The sequence below is a fragment of the Jatropha curcas genome, chromosome 3, assembly GCF_041381405.1.
Source record: "Jatropha curcas cultivar XTBG-Jc1 chromosome 3, XTBG_Jcur_1.0, whole genome shotgun sequence".
In the NCBI taxonomy this organism is placed as follows: Eukaryota; Viridiplantae; Streptophyta; class Magnoliopsida; order Malpighiales; family Euphorbiaceae; genus Jatropha; species Jatropha curcas.
In genome coordinates, this window is record NC_143153.1 from 1,917,493 (window position 1) to 1,939,152 (window position 21,660).

Sequence of the window (21,660 nt, forward strand, 5' to 3'; positions counted from 1 at the left end):
GATTGGAAAGTGAATTGTTATAAGAAATTAGAAGGTTTGATACAAGTTAAGTTAATTTGTTCAACAAGGATTGGATGTTGGAAATTTTCAGAAGCCTATGTAGTATCTTTTAATTGAGAATAGCTTTAAGAATTAACAGTGCCAAGTGGGCAACAAAAGTTTCCTGCCATAAAGCTCATACATATATAAGCCAAGTTTATTGGGAGAACTGAGTTCCTTTATTTTTGTTGAACTGAACTGGGAAGTATAATTCCTCGATCAGATTCCTTGCTCTTATGTTGAATTTATATTCCTCGATTTTGTGGCTTTTATTGTTACATGGGAAGTTTGATGAATGACATGATTCTTGTACCTGCTTGCCAATTCCCAGGGCGGTATCTGACAATGTTTCAGGTGGCCTATGTCTAGTTTGAATAGGCATACTCTTGGACAATTTTACATCTTTTGATAACATGCTTTGATTTTCTACTCATCACAGGCTCTTTAAAAGAGTTGCTCTAGCTCTAGCTATTATCGTTTTGTACCTTTATAAGTAACCTGATTCCTTGGTATGTTTGTTAAAGAAAATGCCTGCCCCTTTTTGTGTGCGAGTTTGTTTCCCTTTTATATGGTTGAATTCATCTCTGAACTTGATGTGGTGTTTGGGGTATTCTATCTTTGGTCGCTTGATGCATAAGCCTAGGAACTTGCAATTACCCATTGCCCTTCTCGTCAAACGATTTTTATTGAATTGTTAATACATAAAACTTGAAACCCATGTATTTCTAATATGGGGTCCCTTGTGTTAACTTGTCACAGCTTCAGTTTCAATCATCATTGGTAACTTGGAGCTAATGCATATTTTGCCATCTTGTTTAATATATGATATTATTATCGTGTTGTATAGAAAAGTACTTGTCATCTGGGTCTTTTGATTTAGAATACCAAACCTGACCCAATCTATTTCGGGATCGGTACCTGATGGATACGAGTCGACTTACTAACTAAGCAAACACATGATGGTTATATAGAAGATTGATGCATCTTCTATCTCCTAGTATTATCAAATAATTGATTCCGTGTTTTCAAATAAAGCTGGCAGGATTTTTTTCAGTTCTATGATAACTAGAACAAGGAAGTTGGGGTGGACAAATTTAAGTAATTACCTATTTACTGAGCTGTAAAATTGGTTTCGGTAAACAGTAAATGGTATGGTAAAGCGCTCGAAATTCCCTATTTACCTTTTTATTCAATATGTGGTTCCTTATATGGTTAATTTATCAATTCGAATTTTTGATTTACCTATTTATTCAATATGGGTCTTTTGTTTTTTTTTTTAAAGCCAACCCTTGTATGGTAAATTGATTGGTTAACAGTAAAATTTTACCAGTAAATCGATAAATGTTTAATTCAGTCAATATTTAAAATCAGTAAATTTTTAATTCAGTCAATACGTAATTTTTAATTCAGTTAATAGGTAAATCAGTTCGATAACAAATGTGTTTTAATACCAATCCGTTATTTCAAATTTTAAACGCCAAGATTTTATCAAATATTAAAAGAAGTAATTCAGTCAAAGCCATCCAAATAGCAAGTTTTCTTTTATTTTCCCTCAAATAGAATAAAAATAAGTATGTTAATATTACAATTTTGAAATTTAGCATTCTTTAAGAATTTAATGAACTTTTTAACTATTTATTTATTTTGAGGAACTTTTAAAATTATTTTTTCAAATATATATATGAATAATGTTTGGAACAAACAATACCGAAACTAATCAAAAAAACCTTCCATAAAACTTACCAAATTCTGGCCGAACCTTACTATACTATATAGATGTCCATTTCGATTTCTCATTATGTAAAAGTTTATTCATGTTAGAAGTAGTGAAAAATATCTATATATATACATGATGAAAATATTGTTTGAATTTTCTTATCTAAATCTATTACATATATATTTATTTTAAAAAATATTATCAACAATCCTCAAAACAAATAAATAAATTTTATTAATTTACAGTTAAAGTTAAAGAATATGCAAACCCAATTATGTGTAGTTATTTTACTTTCTTAATATTAGTTATTGAATTAGGCTTTTATATTATTAAGGAAGTGAGGATATAAATTTTAAATCTTCTAAAAATTTTTATAAAGTACAATTTACAATAAACTACAAAGTATGATATATAATAATAGAACAATCTGCGCTTTGCGCAGATATAATGATTTGATATATATATATTTTTTTTAAAAAAACACCCATATACAAGTTGATCAAGTTCTATCACTCGGGCCTTTCTACATCTACTTTTTTTGAAATTAAAATTAAAAATACTTATTTACACTTGTTTCAGAAAAATAACTTATTTAAATGGAAAAATGCTAAACTAATTAAGGTAGACCTAATTAACTAATCCCATCAACCAAATGAATGTCCATTAGGAGAGTTCTTTAACATTAAAGTAGTACTAACTACTTTATAACTAGCAGTATTAATTAATCTGGCACATTTCACTTTCAATGAATAAAAGAAAATATAAATTAATCTCTCCATTTTATGTTTATAGAGTCTTGAATATGAATCAATAATTTGTCAAGGGAAATTCAAGAATTGTCGAAAGTGGAGGATTCTTTTCTTGGTGGTACTGATTGTGGTCCCTTGGTAATAGAGGGGCAGAGCCTAGGATTGCCAGTGGTGGTTGTGTGCAATTATAACCCAACTATTTCTTATTCTACTGATGTTAGTGCCATTCAAATCCTCCCTACTACTGTAAATTGATTAACTTTAAAAACTATTCTCAGTTCTACGAGACAAATTTTTTTGCTTGTAAATGTCTACTTTTGTGCAATCATATATATAGAGTGAAGCTCCTTCAATATCAATCATTGACCAGGAATTATAATGAAAACTCATATATCATCCTCTGCAATTCTTGTTTTTTCTTCTAAAATTGTAATTGATTGATCGAGGTTTTTCAGGTTTTTTTATGAGTTAGGTTGGGTGTATTTTCAGAACTTGATGGTTCAAATTTAATAACTTAAAAATGTTAAATTTTTTCTTGTGGAAATTAAATTCCTTTGAATAACTTAAGTTCATAGAACTGGTGGAATTTAAGTTCAATCACATGGGTGAGTCAACAGCAAGAATTAAGGGAAGGAGAAGGTGAGGTTAATTGATGAAAAATGGAGCCTGACAAAGTAGATATTAGGCATTTAGTGGGGTGAAAGACTGAAAATAAATAAATAGATGGGAAACAGCATGAACAAAGAGAGCACAGAAAGTAGGAGTGAACACTTCAATTCTCATTGTCAATTATACTTACCCTCAATCAGCAAAGACAAATCCTAAGATGCCTCCTTTCCTTCTCTATGCACCTTTCTGGAGCTTACCCTTCTGCTTTTTATGGTAAATTTTTGCTTCCACTTTCCTTCTCATGAATGTGAGATGTGTCTCTATGAGATAGGTGAGTTAATAACAAAGAAAACAACACATGAAACAAATTGGCACTAGTCATTTTACTTACTTCCATAGAAATTTGAACCTATGTTAACGTTAGATGTTGAACTTTTATAACAACCATCTTCTCCATTATTTTTCGAAATTTTTTTTTATCTTTTAAACAAGTAATTTGGAACATCTCAGATTAGTAATACAAGCACTTACTATAGATAATCGAGATATTTTTTTGACTCGCGAATAAGAATAAGTTAACCATATAAGCAGAAAAGGTAATGCTAATTTGAGAATGAGATTAAAACATTGTGAAATCTTTGAGCAATGAAAGCATTTATTATTAGGCAGCTGAGTTATGAATATATATGTACTTTTGTGTTTCTTGATAAACAATAATGAGAGAGGACTCTGCCATTTTGGCATTAAAAAACATCCCAAAACATAAAATTATGAACGGTATTATCAGTATATATCATCAAACACCTATATATAAAATCTCCCTCTTCACTTTCAAAGTTCTAACACATGACCCACAAACCTTAACTCTCTCTCTCTCTCTCTCTCTCTCTTTCTCTCTCTCTCTCTTCCTCACAATGTCAACACTAAACCATCTCTTTGACCTTCCTGAGCAGATTTGCTACGTGCAATGTGGTTTCTGCGACACCATCTTACTGGTAAATAATGCATATATATACAGTTTCAAGAACTTCAGTTTTCAGCGATCAATAACTCAATTAATTATATGATTCTTGTGTGTTTATATATATACTTAATTTTATTAATGTTATTTAGGTAAGTGTCCCATGCAGCAGCCTGTCCATGGTGGTGACTGTAAGATGTGGGCACTGCACTAGTCTTCTTTCTGTTAACATGTTAAAAGTCTCTTTTGTCCCTTTACAGCTCTTAGCTTCTCTAAGCCATGATCAGGTCTGCAAATCAAACCTATTTACTTCTTATCTTTTTTTTTTTTTTTAAGAAATTTTCAGGGCGAATTCTATTTAATTAATTAAATTTCCAGCAAAAAGAAGTCAATCCAGAAGCAGCTGTGGGTTTGCGAAAAACCCTGGACATACAGAGATCATCATCCATGGTGGCCTATTCAGATCATGAGTTAGAGGAAGATAAGAATCCTGAGAATCGTGTCATTAACAAACGTAAGCTAACTTCAACTAGTTTGGCTAATTAACTAATTTGTTAATTAATATATTTTGTTATTAATTGAACTTATTACAGCTCCTGAGAAAAGGCAGAGAGCACCATCAGCATATAACCGATTCATCAAGTAAGAAATTTTACGTCTTAGTTAATCTTTAAGTCTTATTAACAGCTTCATCATGTTTGGGATTCTGATGCACATCTTTTATAGCAGAGAAGAGATTAGAAGACTCAAAACTGAAAATCCAAACATGGCTCACAAAGAAGCCTTTAGTACTGCTGCAAAAAATGTAATTGTGTTAAGTTCTCAAACAAGATTAATTATTTATTAATTTATTGTGAGACCCAAACTCATATATTTCAATACTGCAACTTGTTTTATTACTTTCAGTGGGCCAATTTCCCCCCTATTCATTATAAAGAAGGTGGAGAGAGTTGTGGGCAAGAAGATGAAGAGACAACTTGGAATTGTGATGCAGCTGAGGTAACATATGCTATACAAAGCTCGTTAATTAAATAAGGATTTTTGATTAGTGATTAGATTATATGCATGAGATGATGATAACTAATGTAAATCCCTCACTAATTGCGTAGAGTGGTGTGATTGGAATACTATACAAGATTCAAGATTTTTGCTTAATTGGAAAAAAAAAAAAAAAAAAAAAAAAAAAAAAAAAACATTGAAGGGCAGTGTTGACACGACATAGGAAAGGGTTACTGATATTTGTTTCAGTTTCTTGAATTTTAAAGACCCAAAATAAACTAAACAGTACGAATTTTAAAATTTTATGAAATAACCTTTTCGGGTATTTGAAGTTTGAAAACAAACTGTAAAGGCTGTTTTAACTCTATATGTTTGTAGTAAAATATGCCACTGAAGTAGATGCATGGCTTCTGTTATGAGAAGTCTCAGGTCAACGTTGAAGGCAAAGGTTTCCATGAAAGAAAGGCTCCAAGGCATTCCATATGGGCAAGGACACCTTTCGAGTGAAGAAGAAGAATTCGAAGAAGGCTTATATATATGTATTTATATATAAAATGCCATAAGAAGAAAACTATTCCACTTTTAGGGTTAAGGGTTGGGTTCTGAATCATATGTCCTTCAGAGGGAAGATGCTCTTGGGAATGTGGTTTTTTTACTGTACTGCAAGGTGTCAAACAGTACTAAATGGTGTAAGAAACTTAGTTTTCAAGGTGTGCTTGATGATTTATTATATATATATATATATATATATATATAAATCAAGGGCATTTTGCATTTCATCAAACTCTCTATTTTTATTCAAGTAAATAGGGTTAATTAACACTTATATAAATGGTTTTGTTTGCTATTTTGGATAGGTTGTTTTTTAGCAATTAGCTTTTAGAATGTTATGTATGCTTTGAGAAGCTATGTGGTTTGGAAAAACTTTTGAGTTATTTAGCTTTTATAAAAATTTAATAAAGGGATGCTAATTAACAAAAGAAAACGAAAATTAAGAGATGCTTAGGTTAAGATTAGATCATGATTAAAAATTTAATAAATATGCTAAGTAACAAAAGAAAACGACAATTAGGGACTTTTTACGGGAAACATATATATAAGTACATGAAAAAATCTTCCCATGAAAAACTACATAACATGAGGACTTGCATCTCCTACTTTAAAAATAGTTTACTACGAAAAAAAAATATTCACATGTGTTTGCAAACAAATAAAGACAGATATAAAACTACAGTAAGGTTAAAGAATTAAAGGTTGTTTTTATTTAAATTCACCTGTTAGGTTTAATTTCGTGTAGAACACTCTTAATATTAGTTTGATATAGAAGATTGTATCCTTGGGATTATCTGAAAGATGGGCTTAGTCTTCATATGCAAAAGTTAGGCAAGAACACCCATCAAATATATGCACATATATTATTAAAAATATATTACAAAGATGCTTATCAGAAATATAAAACCATACTATATTTTTAAAAACTCGTAAATTAATTTATAAATTTCTTATAAATATATAATCAATAGCTTTTGATTAGATTGTTCTAATTAACCTTAATTACTTGTATATATATATCATTGATCGATGACCTTCTTCCTCGTTTAGCTAGTATTTGCCAAAAACATATATATTCTCATTTATTTCCACTGTTTCATTCTTGCCAATCTGGGCACCCTCTTGATAAACCTATCTGAGACATTCGAAAAAAAGAAAAAAGATTTAATATTAGTAAATGAATAAGATCAACAAGAGATCCGTATTGAAACTATTTAATTTCAATAACAAAGACCATTAAGAGATCATAAGTGTAGAATTAATGCAGTACTCTTACTTGGGAAAGGCTTGGAAGAAATAGAATGCGAATATGCTTCAAAGAAATCCCTATTTTCTTTTTGTAATTCTCTCCACACTGCAACCGTATAATGGAATATAACATATATAGATAAATATATATAAGCTCAAAGAGAAATTAAGAGACAGAAAGGTTACCTGTAAGTGTAACAAGAGGCCTAACGTTGGCATGCTTTTCTAGTACCTTAATGCATTGGTCTCTGCTCAAGTGAAGAAGCAAACATCTCTCTATGAGCTGATGAACCTGTTTTAATATTCATATATCCATGCAAAAACAAGCAATATTAATGATTAATATTAGTATAATTTCTATTAAGCTAAAAAAAAAATTACTAAACTAAGTCAAACAATAGCGATGAAATGCATTGCCGCTAATATCATAATCAATCCAAAGCGATATATAGCTCGGGAGGAGGACTTTGCAGATGATAAGTAAGAGATGAACGCCAATTGACCACCCAATAAGTACGGGTATTATCTTTTCTAAATATTATTTTAATTACTTACCATCCTAATATAGCTATGTGGGTTGCAATGCAAGCAAGGAAGGAGGTCTTGCTGGTGGTGGTTATGAATTTTATGATGAGACATTTTTGTTCTCTCTCTACTCTCTATTTGAGCTGATTATGGAAAATTGGAAATGGACAAAAAGGAGAGACAACAAAAGAAGCAAAAAAAAAAAAAAGGTATATTATCACTTATAGGTAAGTAAGAAAGAAAGCAATGCAAGAAGAGGAGATTGATTATATGCAAAAGTGCAGAAGAAAGCGAATATAAAGATATTAAGTGAAGTGAACAGCCCATAACAATGTCAGAGAGTGACTGTTTGTTATCCATTGGATATCTAAGCGAAGGGCCAAAAAAGCGTAAGAAATCCAAATGATAGATTCACCTCATCTTCAGTAGATAAGAAAATATACATATGTGTGTCCATTTTTTATGTGTAGATGAAGCAATTTCCGTGGCCAAATCCTGAGCAGTTGAAGTTTTTTAGAGCACTGCCCTAATCATCCATCTGATGCTTCTGCTTCTGCTTATTTTGGGTCCTACTTCTTTAATTGCCTTCAACGTCTAGTGGTCCCTTTAGCAAAATGGTGCACAAAATAGAAACAAACCCTAGAAAATTAATCTTGCGATCTTAAATCATGCATGAAAACCCTATCTCATATTATATAAATATAAAATAGGAATAGTCAACGTTTCAATTTAATGCAGAATCGAAATCAAAAACCTGGGTTGTAGTCTTTGCCAATTCCTAAGATCTGGCTAGTTATTCCGATCAACTTTTCCGGTCAGTTTCAATCAGTTTTGTCAATTTTTCTTAATTAGCTTGAAAGTAGAATCAAACCCTAATCAGTTTATGTTTGGTGAGTGGATATAATCAAAGTCATTTCTTGTGTATTTATACCGGTTAATAACTTTGATTACATTAACTTATGTTTCCATTACTGTTTACCAACATTCTTTTAGGTTTCAATTTGAGAATTTTGAGTCCATATAGAAACTAGTGTTTGGCGTAACGCCGACAATTAACTCTGATATCGGTAAATCAAATAAGTACTTAGTTTTAATTCACATTTTATATTGCCTACTCTTATTGTTAGAATTCACTCAAACATTAAACTAACAGTTAATTGTAATTAAAAATGGTCGAGTTTATCACTATTTTTTTCTATTTTTTCAATAAGAAGACACTAATAACTTTATTTATATCAGATTAATATGGATAGAGTGCGTCCATACACCATATTAATCATCCAAATCACAATAGAAAGATTGGGAAACAATTGCAATTTAGACATGTTTTATTATCTTAGTATCAATAATTATTATTATTGGCTTCCTCATTAATGTTTACTAGTTAAAACATAGAGTTCTATCCGACCAGTTTGTATGAGTCGGTCCAAATTATTTAGTATTTTGCAGCGTCAATGAATTAATGTGAGTGTCCAATACTTGTGACTTTGTGACCGACATTGTGTAGCATCGGAGCCCATGGGCTTGTGAATGTGCTTTCTTTATATTAATTTTTTAATTTGGGAAAAAAATATTCAGGAAAAAGAAAAAAAAAACTATTCACAAATCCATTAGATAACAAGGTTAATTTATATAATTAACCTTATTTGATATAATATAAATGAAAATTAATAGAAGTTATTTATATTCATTAGCCTCGAAATATTCTTTTTTTTTTTTTTTTTTTTTGCGCAGCTTCTAAATTCAAAGCTAGAGAGTAAAATATAAAAATTTTAAATTAATTTTTTAAATTAATTCACCATTAATTTATTCTTTTTAAAACTCCAAAACAAGTAAAATTAATTAATTTGAAATTCATTCCATAACCTCCATTGACCTTCCATTCCATCTTTCATAAAATTCTAACGCGATTGTTAAGTTGACATCCTATAACCGCACATGCCTATGATTAATAGTTACACGCATTCTCCATTATTGACCACTTTAAATATAATGCAATCTGACTTTGACAATATCAACGGTTCTAAATTCATCATCCCATTGGACTTCGCATCACGTGCGTAGTAACTTGGAAAAATGCTCAATTTTCTTCATGAATTGTCCTACCATTTAACTAAAATTGAGATATTCACGGTTGAATTCGCGAACGTACAAAGAGAATCAACCCTCGAGCCTCGTCGTAGATAAACGTTCTGATTGTTTTAATGGTAATAAAGAGTAATTTTAATTGAAACTCAAGATCTTTCATTTTTTATATTTTTTAAAATTTGAAAATATTAATCTGATTACACCTTGGTGAAAATTAAAATTTTTATTCTGTTTTTAAAATAAATTTTTAAATAAAAAAATAATTATAGAATAATATAATTAATCACATACATCCCCTTTGAAAAGCATCCACTGAATTCAAACCTTGCTATCATAATCGAAATATTTATTTATTTATTTATATTTTGTTGTATTTGATTGGTTAGTTGACTGAGACTATAGCTAGAAATGCTCTCCAATGGCATACATCAAACCTGTTAATGGAATTTTGAAACTTTCGCATAAGCCTTTCCAGCGGATAATCTAAAGAAAATTCGTAAATTAAAAATATAATATTACAAAAAGCAGAGAGTGGGTTATGCCTAATTTGCACTAAACATATCACCTAATCATAAGAGTTGGCTGCGCATTAACAACATTAATTTCTCTTATGGCAAATCCAATTAAAATCATAAGATAAATTCAAAGGGTTTATGTTTGTAGATTTTATTTGGAAACGTGACATATTTCAGCTCTTAACAGCAATAATTTCAGATTTTAACTTTCGAACATTATTTTATAGATAGAAATTTACTTGAGCATGCAGTTTATTTGTACTAATCCAATCTCATAGTAATTATATTAAAATTTTTCACTAATAAAAAAAATACATTGACTTTCCAAAACTACTGTTTTGAGCTTGCAAATGTCAATATTTTGTGAAAAAGTTTTTCATATGGGTTGAATTGAATTGAATAAGTTCCCAAATTCAAATAAAAGAAAGTACAACAACTTGATATTGGCACGTTTCTCCTTGATTTATAATTGCACGACTTTTGGTCAACAATAGCATAATTTATTGTAAAAATGGACAATAATAATTAGGATTTATTAAAATACATTCCAACTCAGCTAATGATTTTTATAAAATTGGTATACCAATCTCGGTACAAGGTGAACGTTTAATTGATTTATTAGACTAATAAATGCATTCATATGTTAATATAATGACTTTCGAATTCAGTGGTGTAACTTTATTTGAAGTTGAAGATATCAATATTTTAAAACATTACATTAAGAGGTATTAAATTAATTTAAAATGTATTTTATACATCATATTAATTTTATTATTATTTACAAAAAATCATAATTTCAATTGAACATAAAATAAAATTTAAGAAATCAAAATTATTATTTACAAAAATCTTATCTGCTATCTTGTAAAATTATGCAAATCGAAATAGATTAGTTACATTATCTGAAAAACTGAAGAATTGGGACGGTGGAATTGATTTGATTTGATAAGCACGAAATATGATAATGATAAAAAATTAGTATTTATAATTAAAGCAATAATTATGTATCTGATTAATATTCTTGTGGTGCGAGGGGTTGGTTTTGCTTATCTAAATGCGGGAATCAAGGGTCACGCATGGACCCCTAAAACTCGTCGTTTTGCTCAACCGCCAAAATTACCCGCCAACAAACAACAAAGCACTTTGTGGGTCCCAGACACAAACAAATACTTATAGGACCCACCAAGATTAAGTAAGCCAACAAAACTCTCTCTTTTCCCGCTTCTTATTAAATTCCCTTCGTCTTCCTGATGGGCCTCCCTCTCCTTCTCGTAGTTGTAGTTGTACTCACCCTCATCATTCTCACCTTAAATAATAATTAATTATATATTTATTACATTTTCCACAGTTTTTTTAATTTAAATTAATAACTACTATTATTTTCACATATTTAATTAATAGGCATCTCGAAATAATTAGGTAATGGAAACAGCTAAGTAAAAATTTATATAATTGTGATTTAGTTTAGACTTTTAATTTTAATAAATACAATAACAGACTTTTAGAGATGCAAAGAATTTACAAAGTTTCGTTATTTCTGATCAGAGATTTCGAGTCATATAATACATATAAATTCTTTTTAAATGTTTGTAAAGAAACACTAAATTTAAATTACCGAATCTACCGTGGTTTTCTGGATAATATACGATATAAACATTGAATATGGTAGTAGTAATTTAGAATATATGCAGGTGGAAACAGATAATTAATCAACAATTAAAATTAGCCAAATTGAAGGTAACCTGCAAAAAATCAATAATTAACTTGCATTCCTTTATTTTAGCTAAAAAATTTATATTTACATTCATTTGAATTGAAGACAATAAAAATTAAAGTAGAGGTCATCCAATCTTTAAACATACTTATATATTTGGAATTGTTAATAAATTAGTATTAATTTGTGCATAAAATTGTCAAAAGAAAATTTGAAATCCAAACTATATATCAAAGCCTAATTAACTAAAAAAATTATTCAATGAATATTTTTTATTTGATTCTAAAATGCATTTTTTTTTTCAAATTTCCCTAACAAAACTTGTAAAATATAGAAAAATTGAGAGTTTAGCATTTAAATATATTTATATAAAACATATATAGTAAGAGTTATTGAATATTTAAATGAACATTACTTGTAGAATCAGGAGTTTGAAATCACTATTAGAATGAGTATATTTGAATACTATTTCTGATCCATTATGCATTCTATTTCTACTTATTTAACAAAGCTTTGTTGGTTATAAAATTCAAAGCTAATGGGGAAAACTGAGTTGATATTAAAGACGCAAGAAAAATAATGGAAAAGGGTCGGTAGAAAATTATAGAGGCATTTAAAATTTTTCTTTGTTTGTTTGTTTGTATTTGGTGGATAGACTTACTCTCCTCTAAACAGTTGATTCCAGAAAAGGAGAAAAACAAAACTAATAAGAGAAAATAACTTTTCTTTCTACCTTTCCTTCCTTCCTTCGTCTTCCTCTATGCTTAAGTGGGACCCTCACTCTTCTGTCTTCTCTGTTAATCAGAAAATTTTCCTTGTTTCCTTCCATGTTTTTACCCCTTTGCATTTTCCTTTTTACTGATTCCAAGAAAGAAAACGAAAGAGAAAAAAAGAAAAAGAAAAAGAATAGGAACAAAAAAAAAAAAGAAGTGAAGAGAAAATTTTTAGTTTACGTAACCACTAGCAATAGCATAGATAGCAGTCCCTGACTCCCCTTTGCCTGCCAGTACCATCACACCTTACCCCCACTCCATTACCGTTTCTTTTCTTTTTTTTTTTTTTTCTTTTCTTTTCTTTCTCCCTTCCATTTATTCTTTGTTTCAATTATTTGTTCCTCCAATTCCTACTCTCTTTTTCTTTCTTCCTTGGCCATTAATTATCATTAACCTTATTCCGTTCCTATTCTTGAAAACCCGTGTTTTGTTTTTCGTCGGTTCAGATCCTAGATGATCGGTTATTCTCTCTGATTATTGAAAACGTTTCTGTTTCTTGAGGTATCTGTTTTTTATTTGTTGTTTTGTGATTTGGGTTTTCTCTCTATGTATGTATTATTCTTGGTTTTTCGTATTTGGATTTTTTACATTGCTTTTCCTTTGTTGTCTGTTTGCAGGATCTGCAGGCACTTTGTTATTAAAGATTTTCAGCAGTTTTGCATATTCAGGTTATTTGGTTTCTCCCTTATTATTGATGACATGTTTTTTTGTTCCCTCTGATTCACAGATTTTTTTTTCTTGGGTTGGATGACGTTAGGAGATTCATGTGAATCTTGATGAAGATGTAAATCTTTTAGTTGTTAAGTTTGTTAGATGTGCTTTTGGATTTCCCTTGCATTTCTGTATTTGGTTATCATTATCCTATAGTATCAAAATCTTACCTCCAATGGAATTTCTTACGTGATTTTCTTCCATTTTCTCTTAATCGCACATCCATGTTCATCTCTCTTTTTTTCCCCTCTATATTTCATTTCTGGGAGACTCTCACATTTGAGGGTATGTATCGTTGAAAATTGAGTGATTGATTGATCTCGTTTTGAATGTACTCTTTATCTCCTTTACATTTTATTGTCAATAATATGGTCAGACTATCTATGATTATTGTTCGTCATCACCTATTGTTTGATGTGTGAAGGAGAGAAATCATTTGGGATATTTCATTGTCATCTCTGTTTTGATCTATTTGCTCTTTTAACTGGTACACTTTGATTGCCTTCAGGCCATTGCACATTTTTGGCTTTGAACCCTGTTTAATGCAATCTTAAGGTCTTCAGGTGCTTGTGGCATGTGATTGAGGAATTGGTTTAACATAGTTAAATTGTAAAATCCTAAATTTCTTGTGACAGAGATGAGTAAGTGGGAGGCAAGTGTGCATTCTTCTCCCTGAAAACATGTACTGATGATGTACATGCCTGTAAGCTTCTGTGCTTAAAGAATATGGAAATAAACCAATAGCGTGAAGTTTGAACTTAATTGATGAGGTGAAGTGGTGAATGGCGATGCTTCAATTAGAATGTACATTTTTTTTTAATTGAAATGTTAATAGAGAATGAAGATCAATCTTTGGTGACTAGCGCAAACACATACGTGCTATGTAATGCTATAGTCCGGTGGCCTTGATTTAGTCTTTACAGATTCTTATCAATAGGAGGAATTTGCATTCCATATTTCTCGTTCAGAGTTGCTTTTTGAATCTTTGAGAAACCGAACATTTATTTGTTGTTTTACTGACTACTATGTGATTCATGATGTGCACTGCTTCCCAACAAGACCACAAACTTCATTTAGTTCTAAACTGCATTATCACTCAAATGAGATCTCTTATTCATGTCTCATTTATATATGCTTATTTGGTTATGATTATGCCTGTTTTCTTGCAATTTCTTAATTTCAAGGTAACTTCTCAGAAGTTAGTTTTGATTCTTGCATTTGCAATAAAGGTGCCCCATCTAGCTTAGGTCTTGTTGATGGTTGAGTTTAAATTTTCAATTTGAAACTCCAATTGAAAATATAGGATGTACTATTTGAATCATGTTTTTGCGGAAGTCTCCGCCGATTGAGTGTAGACACAGGCATATAAGAAATTCAGAAACTATTTTCTTTTAATTCTCAACTTGATAATTTAGTTTAGTTTTTTTTTTTTTTTTTCCTTCTAATTTTCCCTGTTTAGTTGTTTGGATCCTTTTCCTATTTGGAATTTTGTATTCTATCTAGGAAAACTACAGATTTATTACCATATAAGAATTTTTTGGTCTAATGTTTCGTAGTAGTTTTGTATGTTGTACAAGAACTTCCTTTTTACCTACTTTCCTCGTTAGGTTGCCAGTGTAAAAGTCATTGTATTATGCTCTGCAGTTTACTGACCTGTATTTGATGAAAGACAGTACAGATGATCCTATACTTCTAAGTTTTGTTCTCCAACTAATTAATTTATAGTCTTGTTGTCTCAGTCCCCAAATATTTTCTTCTCGTTTGTTTTGTTATATTATTAAAATTTGAAATGTTAATGTGTTTTTTTTTCCTTGAATGAAAACTTGATGCAATGTGGAACTAGGCATAATGACAATTTTGGTATTGACAGAATGAATTTGCCTTTGCTTTCACAGGTGAAATCTCACTATTATTGTATCAATCTTGGGACGCTATATATTTTATGCTAAAGTAGAAAATGTTGGGAGGCAACAACAGTAATCCTCTGCTTCCTGTTTTCATGGATGAGAATCGTATGCACTATCAGAATAATCCTTCGAATCAGCTTCAATTATTTGGTAATTGTGAGTTCTCATCTCATTAAATTTTTTTTTTTTTTTTGGCTTACTTGTACTGTAAATGTATTCTCTCTATATGTTGTATGAATCTATACTTTTACATTAGTTATTTACCTTTCGGATAGTTCTTTTTGGCGAAGTTTTCTACTAAGTGCTGATTGGGAGGCATTTGTCTTATTTGTCCTGCTTTACAGGATAAAACGTACTTCTCGAAGGTGGTTAACTTTTGAGACAAGTATATGTGACAAAAATGTTGTTAGAATGGGAAATCGTGCAAATAAAATATTCACATACTATAAAATCTTCAATTATGAAAGCATTGATTGCAGTGACCTTTTCTTTTCCCAATGGAAAAATTTAAGGCAACAATTATTGTTGATAAGATTACTGAGTTTCCAATTACATACTCCAGTATTTTGTCTTGACAGCAATTGTATGTTTGTTATTTGTTTAAATTTGGTTGTTAGCCATTGAAAGTTGGGTAACATTTATTTTGTTTTAGTGCCTGGGACCAATTTTGCTATGCTTGTGAAATTTGAAGATAAAGGTTAATAATTTAAATATTGAATTAATATGGTAGTATATCTTAGCTATGAGTACTTCATGGAACACTGGTAGAAGATATCCGAACTACAAATGATCTCTTTGGTTTTGGTTTTAGATTATATGATTTACCCATCCCCTTAATGTGAAATGCTCTCTCGCTCTCGCTCTCGCTCTCTTATGTAATATTTTATTTGAAGTAGTTTTTCTGATATCTTATTTGCAATTTTTGCATCAGTCCCAGCTGGATGTAGCGTTGATCCTGTGAATTATTTTGGGAATGAGCATATGACCCCTATGCTTCGCCCAAATAAGAGAGGCAGGGAAACAGAAGATTTCAGTAGACAGCAAAAGCTGCAGATTTCCTTAAATTATAACATATGTCAAGATGAAGCCGACCGCTCAGCTAGCATTCCAAACCCAAACCCTGTATCAACTGGGTTACGGTTGTCATATGATGATGATGAACGCAACTCATCTGTAACTTCTGCAAGTGGAAGTATGACAGCAGCTCCGTCAATCATATTGTCTCTTGGTGATAATATTAGGACTGAACTTGATCAGCAGAAAGAAGAATTTGATCAGTATATTAAGATTCAGGTACTGTCACCACTCCAATAATCCAATATTGCATGTTAGATAAGTTGATTGCCTTTGTATCCTGAACTTTTATTGCACGGTAAAGATAACTGGCTGTTTCTTCAAATTGGTTACACTTACTCCACATGAACTTCAGTGCTATTCTGCTAAATTTGCCGCCTTTTTTTCTTGAATGCTTGAAACTAGAATACACTCCTTGCAATTTTTCAAGTAACTTTTAAATTGGAATAATTTTTCAAGTGATCTTTTCTTAAAACAGGAAGAGCACATGGCTAAGGGGTTAAGGGACATGAAGCAGAGACATATTACTTCTTTTCTTACTGCCATTGAGAAGGGTGTAACCAAGAAGCTATGGGAAAAAGACCTAGAGATAGAGAATATGAATCGTAAAAACAAGGAATTAATTGAGAGAATAAAGCAAGTGGCCATGGAAGCTCAGAATTGGCATTACAGAGCAAAATACAATGAATCAGTTGTGAATGTTCTGAAGAGCAACCTCCAGCAGGCAATTTCACAGGGCGGTGACCAAGGAAAGGAAGGATTCGGAGACAGCGAAGTCGATGATGCTGCCTCTTACATTGACCCTACCAACTACCTGAATATTCCAGGTGGGCCTGCAAGAGCTCTCTCCAGGAATTACCAAGGCGGTTTGAAGGATCATATGACCTGCAGGGCTTGCAAATCGAAGGAGGTGTGCATGTTGTTAATGCCTTGTAGGCATTTATGTTTATGTAAAGACTGTGATATGTTAATAGGTGTCTGTCCTGTATGCCAGTTGATCAAAACTTCTAGTGTTCAAGTATATTTGTCCTAAATTACAAAGCAAATCACTCAGAAAGTTACCTACAATCTTCTTGCTGTCAGATATATGTTAAAAGGTTTCCTTACCTGAAAAATTAGTTGTATGTGGAGTAACTACATATATTTAAGATGAAGTTTGGGTGATTATCTTGCATCTATTCCCCCCTCAACCATTAATGATTTGATTTGATTTGATTAGCTTGATTTCAAAGCAACTATTGATTTGATTTAATTTGATTAGCTTGATTTCAAAGCAATGCTTCTGCACGAGATATCTTTGGATCCTGTCATCAATCTATTTGATCTACCTTCTCATTGCATCGAAAAGATATAATTTGTAGGCTTTCAAATTGCTTCTGTTTCAAAAAAGACAAATAAACGGAAAGGACAAAATCACCTGAAAATAATTATCATATCATGGGCAAAATTATCTTCTTTGACTCATTAATAAATCAGAGTCGCATCAAGCAGTTGTTTATACACATTTTACACAACCTCACGTGGAAAAGAGCTCAAAATAGTAACAGTCAGCCACTTTGTATTACCTATGGTTTCATAGTACCGACAGAATGTCAAGGGCGGCTGAAACTAGTCCAAAAACTAAACTCTGAATTAGATGATTTGCTCCATCACAATAGTTCCATTAGATTCTTCTTCTATTGTCAATTTTTGTCTTCTTGGAAGCAGGCCCACCTTGTATATGTTCAGTACTGGATTGAATCTATAAGAAATACAAAGAGAATTTATTGATTCCTTCTATAAGATTCAACAAAGGATTTTAAAAGAATAGTATGCAGATTAGTCACCTTATTGAGCTTTTCCCTGACCAATTTAACAGTCTGATTCATAGAGTCTGAAAGGAAATATTCCTGTGAATAAAGACAATAATGAAAATTACAAAACAGCCTCTACACAACCACAAGTGTAAAAGTAATGTTGAATTTTCAATGATTTATCTTGTTAATCAGGCACCAAACACAAATTTTCACAGATGAATGCTGCATTTTATGTGTTGCAGATAATATTTCAAGTCTACTAGCATTTTGATGTCTTATATTCTTTGCATTCTTCTCGCGGTATTTCAGGCAATGAAACATTATGATAAATGAACAAGAAACAATAATTTTCACAAGCCAAACGGTACTCAAGATAACAACTATTAAATTCCAAAAAAGAAAATGATAAAAACCATTGGAATTTGACTCTGCAATTCAAAAACCATTGGAGAGCTGTTGTGGATGCCTTTGTGGGAGATCCTATGTTAGGAAAGGCAATTAATTTTGGCAGTTGTTTAAGGCTTGGCTGTCACTTTAGGGTATTTAAATTCAAGTTGTCTACTCCCCTTTAGTATAGGAGTTGCATTTATTTCTATTTTTAAGGAGCCTAATTTATAAGTTTCCTATTCATGTAGTAAGTCTAGTCCTATTTAAGGACAATTAGAATAATACAAAGGGAAGTCAGAATTTCACTCAAACACAGAGATCTGGAGCTCTCTCTTACGAGGTCCAAGGTTTTCAAGTTGAGTTAATTATCACAATAGGTCGCAAGAAGAATCAGGACAAGGGGAAGTTAATTGAATTAGACTTTCCTGTAAATCGCCCTGTAACACGATCCTATTCCCGTACTCTTAACAAGAGCTCATCCAATCACGAAACTACCTGTTGTACTAAGGACCGGAATCAAGCCATTTTAATCACTTAAATTTATCAGGCAACAAAACGCCTAGGATATCTCTATGCACCTAATCACATCAGAAAACAGTTATGCACCTTAAAATACAACCTAGAAAAAAAGAAAGGATAAGAAAAAGAAAAAGAGAGACTATCCAAATGTCAGTAAAACAGGAGCAACAAACCTGATCAGAGGAAACCCGTGATATAGGAGGATTGTTTATTTGTTGTGATCCTACAGAGTTCCTTCAAAAAGTAAGATATAGACATATTATCAAATCCAATAAAGTAAAAAAACCTAAACCACCAAGAAAGCTTCTACGGCAGATGATAGGATATCAAGTTTAAAAAACTTACAAAACCTCGTTAGAGTTTATATGCTGAGAAATGTAGATGGTCTGTGAGGTAGCTGTAAGCAATGAAGTCTCACTTGAAACAACCGAACTATGAACTTTAAGCCCTTTGGATCTTCCAACTGAAAATAACATAAGACAGTATACATTTGATACTAATTATTGACAATTGCAATAATTATTATATAGATAGGTATATAATAAAAAGATATAGAACTGACGGTTCAATCTTGCGTGTACTTCCTGTCTTCTTCCTTCTAACTTGTCCTTTGTATCAGAAAGGCTCTCAAACTGAGGTGCACATGAGACCTGCAATTTATTCCCCAGAAAAATAAACTCATCCAATTTTCTCTTTGCAAACCTGTAAACTAAAAGTGATTCAAAAACACTACTACGTTCAATTATTACCACAGAAAATTATTAACAATCTCCATTTCAATCACCTGGCATTGCTGACCGAACGAAACTTGATCCAGTAAACATCAGTAAATGGTTCAGAGTCTTCAGCGTCCATAGGTTTAAAACTGAAAAAAAAAAAATCAAAATAACGAAATTTAAAATAACTATATAAGGAAATTAATGGAAAAAGGAAACACAGGCGGAGAAAAGAACTCACTCTTCAATGTCTCCATAGGTAGCAAAAAGTTTCAACAAATCATCGCCGCATCCTAAAGCGGGAACGTTTCTCACAATCAAATATCTGATATCCAGAAAATCAAAAAGGGTTAATATTGAAATTATGAGAGTTCCAATGGCGTTTGAGACAATAGACAATGACCTTGATTCATCGCAGACAGTATAAACGCGAATTGTGGGAGACTCGTTTTTGTATCGAGGCATTTTTCTGGGTTCCCCTTTCCAAAACCCTTAATTAATTGTCTTCGAAATGTAAAATTGCAAATGACATTGAAATCGAAATTGAATCCCCCCAGGAAACGGAGATGGCGGGTATGCAATAGCATAACGACGATGGACGACCACAAAACAGACCAGAGCGGAGAAACTTTTCTGTTTGAATTGGGTTTTTCTAAGCTTGGATTCATAAGATGGACCGAGTTAGAACCCGAACAGCTGAAATTCATAATAATAAAATGCAACAATTGCACATGAGCCCGGCCTAACCTATCAATGTTCAGAAGAGAATATCTTAAGCCCACGGGATAAGAAAGCTATTATTATTAATTAATGAAATTTAATTAATTTATATATATAAATAATAACATTCAAACAGACAGTTAGTAGTTGGAGAGACGATACCATCAAGACTGCAATTTCTAAGCTGGAGACAAACCCCACAAGGAATTGAAGAAAATGGATTCAATTTGGACAATTTTGGAAGTGAAACCTTGTAACACACTTCTCCATTACTACTCACTGCTCAATCTCACCCTCCAAAACCATCATTTTCAATATCTGCTCAATCTTATCTTTACTAATTCCGCCCTACACAGCTCCAATCTTGTTAACACTATCTGCTATTTGTTCTGCTGAAGCTAATCTTTTCTTAATTAACATCAAACAAATTTCTCTCAATCTTTTGATAAATTGCACATCAAGCTCTCCATTTGTGTACCATTGTCCTCTAGTTAGTTCTTCTGCAGGCTCGAATTCTATACCCATGGAGTGTTTAGTCTTCTTGTTTTTGACATTAACAACTTCTTTGATGAGATTTTTCTATTTGAGAGAATTTATCGATTTGGTTCTTATTGTATCAGCTAATTGCGTTCCGTACTTAATTTGATACCTTGCTATTACGTCGTGCACTTTGCTTTTTATGAATTCTAACACTTTTCGCTCGGATTTGGCTAGCGTTCCTGCACCAATTGAGCTCCATCGCCCGCGTTTCATCAGTAAAACCACTATTGTTTTGATGATTTTCTTCAATTTTACTAAATATATGAAATCTGAATAATCATATATTGAAGGTAAGCAGCGAGGTAATCAGTGTTTAACTGATTACCTTGAGATCTTCAAGCAGTGACGCATAAGATTTTTGTTGCCTCCGACGATCCTCAACCGGATTGACACGAGCAGAGACTATTTAAGGCCAGTTTATGAACCTACTAACGGCGGTGCCATTAAAACGACGTCATTTGAAACCTTGGCAATTAATGGGCTCTTGACCCAAACTTACAAGCCCGCCTTTACATAGACATATCAACAATTCAGGAAGCTCTTAGCTAAGCTGTTTTATCTTACTTAGATGATTTTATTTATAACTATTTATAAATAATAAAAAACTATTAATTATTACCGTAAAATAATATATTACTTATATAACACATTAAAATAGAAAATAATATATTTTAATAACTATTTTGCATTCATCGATTTCTAGCTATCATGAATAGCTAAACAAACAAGTCTTCGATATTAAAAATAAGTAAATAATGATAAAAAAATATTAGAAATTAATTAATTAATTAATTGAGACAA

At 31.5% G+C, this 21,660-nt stretch overlaps 4 protein-coding genes and 1 pseudogene across 9 annotated transcripts; 2 read left to right on the forward strand and 3 right to left on the reverse strand.

Moving 5' to 3' along the window:
* The first annotated feature begins 3,794 nt into the window (after window positions 1-3,794).
* Window positions 3,795-5,906, forward strand: INO (Plant-specific transcription factor YABBY family protein). 5 transcript variants are annotated; one of them, XM_089718625.1, is made up of 7 exons: window positions 3,795-4,109; window positions 4,228-4,362; window positions 4,454-4,589; window positions 4,669-4,717; window positions 4,802-4,880; window positions 4,982-5,074; window positions 5,504-5,906. In XM_089718625.1, exons 1-7 carry the CDS (start codon window positions 3,831-3,833, stop codon window positions 5,579-5,581), a joined length of 849 nt encoding a protein of 282 aa, XP_089574751.1. In that variant the 5' UTR covers window positions 3,795-3,830; the 3' UTR covers window positions 5,582-5,906. The 5 variants fall into 5 exon arrangements, with proteins under 5 accessions (XP_089574751.1, XP_089574753.1, XP_020539069.1 ...); XM_089718627.1 differs by having other exon boundaries at window positions 3,796-4,109; window positions 5,453-5,583; XM_020683410.3 differs by having other exon boundaries at window positions 3,799-4,109; window positions 5,498-5,906.
* Window positions 5,907-6,453: 547 nt separating this feature from the next.
* Window positions 6,454-7,671, reverse strand: LOC105644619 (uncharacterized). Its single transcript, XM_012230031.4, has 4 exons — window positions 7,430-7,671; window positions 7,061-7,166; window positions 6,903-6,980; window positions 6,454-6,761 (listed from the first exon to the last, which is right to left on the reverse strand). The coding sequence occupies exons 1-4, from the start codon at window positions 7,511-7,513 to the stop codon at window positions 6,709-6,711; spliced, it is 321 nt and encodes a 106-aa protein (XP_012085421.1). The 5' UTR covers window positions 7,514-7,671; the 3' UTR covers window positions 6,454-6,708.
* A 5,178-nt stretch (window positions 7,672-12,849) lies between these two features.
* On the forward strand, window positions 12,850-17,355 carry LOC105644618 (SBP (S-ribonuclease binding protein) family protein). Of its 2 annotated transcripts, none has more exons than XM_012230029.4 (5): window positions 12,850-12,990; window positions 13,107-13,157; window positions 15,096-15,263; window positions 16,039-16,400; window positions 16,660-17,355. In XM_012230029.4, exons 3-5 carry the CDS (start codon window positions 15,158-15,160, stop codon window positions 17,212-17,214), a joined length of 1,023 nt encoding a protein of 340 aa, XP_012085419.1. In that variant the 5' UTR covers window positions 12,850-12,990; window positions 13,107-13,157; window positions 15,096-15,157; the 3' UTR covers window positions 17,215-17,355. The 2 variants fall into 2 exon arrangements, with proteins under 2 accessions (XP_012085419.1, XP_012085420.1); XM_012230030.4 differs by having other exon boundaries at window positions 15,096-15,257.
* A 261-nt stretch (window positions 17,356-17,616) lies between these two features.
* On the reverse strand, window positions 17,617-20,620 carry LOC105644617 (uncharacterized). The gene is made up of 9 exons (XM_012230028.4): window positions 20,482-20,620; window positions 20,003-20,346; window positions 19,841-19,924; window positions 19,668-19,748; window positions 19,446-19,585; window positions 19,229-19,346; window positions 19,057-19,117; window positions 18,008-18,070; window positions 17,617-17,922 (listed from the first exon to the last, which is right to left on the reverse strand). Exons 2-9 carry the CDS (start codon window positions 20,062-20,064, stop codon window positions 17,845-17,847), a joined length of 687 nt encoding a protein of 228 aa, XP_012085418.1. The 5' UTR covers window positions 20,065-20,346; window positions 20,482-20,620; the 3' UTR covers window positions 17,617-17,844.
* LOC110010586 (putative DNA-directed RNA polymerase III subunit rpc6) lies at window positions 20,354-21,072 on the reverse strand (annotated as a pseudogene).
* Window positions 21,073-21,660: the final 588 nt, after the last annotated feature.